Raw genomic sequence first — 4263 nt, forward strand, 5'->3', positions numbered from 1 at the left:
TAAATTAAGTCATGAAGAGGTAAAGTGACTTACCCTAAAGTAAGTAATAGACCTAGTTGGTAACAGAGCTGAGATTGGAACCCAGGACCTTTAAAACCCAGATATGGGCGCCTCCCACTAAACCATGTGGCCACTCTAATTACAGTTTTCATGACCCTCCTTCTGTTTCCCTGGGAAGGGTCTCCACAGTAGCCAGACTCTCAAGGCATTCAGAGGACTTCTCTCCAGTGCGAGATTTTTCATGTCAAATAGAAGAGTTTTGTCTAAATGTTTTCCTACACTCAGTATGTATATTTGGTTTCTCCCCACTATGAATTTTCTGGTGTTTTGTAAGATATGTGCGCTGGCTGAAGGCTTTTCCACATTCATTACATTTGTAGAGTTTCCCTTCAGTATGAGTTTTCTGATGTTTTTTAAGATCTGTCCTCTGGCTAAAGGCTCTGCTACATTTACTGCACTCATAAAGTTTCTCTCCAGTATTAATGATTTGATGTTGAATAAGGCCTGAGCAGTAACTAAAGGCTTTTCCACGTTCACTGCATTTACAGGATTTTTCACTAGAATGAGTTTTCTGGTGATTTCTAAGGCTTGTACTCTGACTGAAGGCTTTTCCACATATGTTACCTTTATAGGGCTTCACTCCAGTGTGAGTTCTCTGATGTTGAATAAGTGCTGACCTATCACTAAAGGCTTTTCTGCAGTCATTGCATTTATAGGGCTTCTCTCCAGTATGAATTCTCTTATGTTGAATAAGAGCTGAACAGAAATCGGAAGCTTTCCCACAATCATTACATTCATAGGGCTTCTCTCCAGTGTGAGTTCTCTGATGCTGAATATGCCCTGAGCGATTGCTGAAAGCTTTCCCACATTCATTACATTTGTACGGTTTTTCTCCAGTATGAACCCTCATGTGTTGTGTAAGGAATGAACCCTGGGTGAAAGTTTTCTCACATTCATTAAATTTATATGGTTTATCACCTGTATGACTTCTCTGATGTTGAGCAAGGTATGTCCTTCTGCTAAAGGTTTTTCCACATTCCTTACATTCATAGGGCTTCTCTCCAGTATGAGTTCTCTGAAGTCAAATAAGAGCTGAGTAGTTACCAAAGGCCTTCCCACATCCATTGCACTCATAGGGCTTCTCTCCAGTGTGAATTCTCTGATGGTGAATAAGGGCTGAACGATCACTAAGGGCATTCCCACATTCACTGCATTTGTATGGTTTCTCTCCAGTATGTGTTCTCTGATGTTGAATGAGGTCTGAACAGTAACTGAAAGCTTTCCCACAGTTATTACATTCATAAGGTTTCTCCCCAGTGTGGACGATATGATGTCGAATAAGAGCTGAGTGATCACTGAAAGCTTTTCCACAGTCATTACATTCATAGGGCTTTTCTCCCGTATGAATTCTCTGATGTTGAGTACGATGTGCACTCTGACTGAAGGTTTTACCACATTCGTTGCATTCATAAGGCTTCTCTCCAGTATGAATTCTCTGATGTAGAGTAAGATGCGTGCTCTGGCTAAAAGCCTTTCCACATTCCAGACACTTATAGGGCTTCTCACCTGTGTGAATTCTTTGATGCTGAGTAAGGTATGTGCTACGACTGAATGTCTTGCCACATTCGGTACATTCATACGGTCTCTCCCCACTATGAATTCTCTGATGTTGAGTAAGGACTGAGCAATAACTGAAGGCCTTCCCACATTCATTGCATTTGTAGGGCCTTTCTCCTGTATGAGTCTTCTGATGGTTTGTTAGGTGGGAACTCTGGTTAAATCCCCTTCCACATACATTACATTTATAGGGTCGCTCTCCAGTATGAGTCCTTTCGTACTGAACAAGAGCAGTGTGGTCTCTGAAGGTTTTCCCACATCCACCACATTTACAAGGTTTCTTTCCATCACATTTCCTTTGTATAATTAACTCCGAGTTTTGTTTGAAGATTTTCCCATGTGTACCATGTTCATGAAAACACTCTTGTATAAGATCACTCTGTTCTGAAACTATTGATTGTAGAGTGAAAACTCTTCCAAATTCATTAGATTCTGTATCTCCTTCTTTGGCAGGAATTTCCATACAGGTGACTTTATCATGTCCCAGATACTTCTCCTGGTGTAAGTGCTGATTCTTAAACTGTTCTCTAGACTCCCAGGTATCTCCCAGTAGAGACTTTCTCTTTTTAAGTTCTTCTGTGTTTATTCCTCGGGATGGGCCTTCTTTGAAAATGTCCTGCAGTTCTACTGTTGATTTCTTGGCTTTAGGTCCAGACTTGCCACCTAAAAGACATAAAAATACAAATCCACTATGTGTCCAAAGCTGGAAGAAGAGAAGCTGTTCTGTGAGGAATGGGATAATGAAATTGTAATACTGAGAACATACAACACGGGGGATATAAATGTAACCTAGTAATCCAGGGAGGGGTTAGCTGGAAATGCTAGTGGTGTGAAAGGGTCTGATTTAAAACAAAGTAATCAAAGAGAATGGAACAGACATTGTCAGGAGAGAAGGTGATTTGGGAAAAGGCTAAATTGTAGAGATTAGAAAAGAGAAAAACATGACGATGAGCGGGTATTAAGAAAGGAAAGCTGTTATCAAAGGAAAATGGCTTTTATGGAGTCTTCTGTGAGAAAACTTACTTAATCAACATTTAAACTATTATCCTAAAGCCCATTAAGAGCTCTTTAAATGTCTCTTTAAAAAAACCTTTTCTTTTGGGGCACCTGGCTGGCTCAGTCAGTGGAATATGCGACTCTTGATCTCGGGGTTGTGAGTTCGAGCCCCATGTTGGGTGAAGAGATTACATAAAAATAAGATCTTTGAAAAAAAACAAACTCTTCTTTTAAATTTGGTTTTTTGACTTACACAAAGCAATACCCTTACCTATTCCCTCTTTGTTGAATAACTGCTGCTGACATTATTGCTTTACATTTAATGAAAGAAGAGCAGAAGCCAGGTCTAAAGAAAAAAAGGTTGAAAAGGGAGAAATTTACTCTTTTGAAATGAAAAATAATTCTCACGGCTTTCCAATGATATGTATTTCTTTTTACTCTCAGTCATGGACAGAAAAGATAAGAAACATTAATCATAGAGGACAAAGAGGGATGACCCTTCTTTTTGTGTGTCAGCATATCTAGAAGTTGTCTTTAACTATGGGTTCATACTTAAGAGTGAGTTACTAATATGTTGATTGAAAGTTAAGTGTTTGTGTGTAAGGACATAAGGAACGGGTTTCACTGCAGGATTACTGGGCAGGGGCCTGGCTGTTTCATTAGATGACCCCCCAAATGTTGGCACCTATAGCATTTTATTTTGGGCTGATTAGTTTCCCCAGAATGAAATACTTCGACCTTGTACTTGGGGAGGAGGTGGTATGTGGAAGCCTGACTGCCCATCTTCTGAGTCAACTGAAAGGAAGAACTGGGGGGAAGGTCTCTCTATTCAGTGAGTAGTTTTTTTTTTTAAAGATTTTTATTTATTTGAGAGAGTGAAAGCAAGAGAGATCACAGAGGGAGAGGGAAGAAGCAGACTCGCCGCTGAGCGGAGAGCCCCATGTGGGGCTCAATCCCAGAACCCTGGGATCATGACCTGAGCCAGAGGCAGAAGCTTAACTGACTGAGCCACCCAGGCGCCCCAGTGAGATTTTTTTTTTTTAAAGATTTTATTTATTTAGAGAGAGCATGAGCAGGAGAAGGGGTAGAGGGAGAAAGAGAATCCTCAAGCAGATTCCCTGCTGAGCTCAGAACCTGACACAGGGCTCGCTATCACCACCCTGAGATCATGACCTGAGCCAAAATCAAGAATCAGCCTCTTAATTGACTGAGCCACCCAGATGCTCAGTAAATAGTAGATTTTCACTTAAACATCTGTTTTTGGTGTGAACCCCAGATCATAGCATGTAATAAGCAAACATTAAACGTGAGGAATTATTTTATTAACTGTACTTCTAACATTCAACATTCAGTCCTCATTTAACTAGTTTATTATTGCTTCTCCTGCCCCCAAAGCCTTTCTTGCCTTCCTTATTTTGCCCAACTAATTCTTGACCATATTTTAGAGCCCCACTCAAATTACACTAGTCCCATGACATTCCTAACTCCCGTTTTCCTGATCTCCCACAGTATTTACTGTACTGTTTTAACTTCTAATTTTAGTCCTTAAAAGCAGTGCCTTATACTGGTTATCCATTATGTCACACACATATGTGTGTGCATATGTGTGTCTCCTGAGTTAGCGTTTCATGTCTTAGAGGAAGGAAACTT

The 4263-nt window shown here is 40.3% G+C and overlaps 1 protein-coding gene across 1 annotated transcript; it reads right to left on the reverse strand.

The window, feature by feature from the left end:
• Positions 1–244: 244 nt before the first annotated feature.
• On the reverse strand, positions 245–2080 carry LOC114199761 (uncharacterized). The gene is given in 1 exon segment (XM_028091750.2): positions 245–2080. A coding segment is annotated over 1 exon segment (1836 nt).
• Positions 2081–4263: the final 2183 nt, after the last annotated feature.

The sequence above is a fragment of the Eumetopias jubatus genome, unplaced genomic scaffold (assembly GCF_037043125.1).
Source record: "Eumetopias jubatus isolate StellerSeaLion01/CBP00866 unplaced genomic scaffold, mEumJub1_p1.0 scaffold_6, whole genome shotgun sequence".
In the NCBI taxonomy this organism is placed as follows: domain Eukaryota; kingdom Metazoa; phylum Chordata; class Mammalia; order Carnivora; family Otariidae; genus Eumetopias; species Eumetopias jubatus.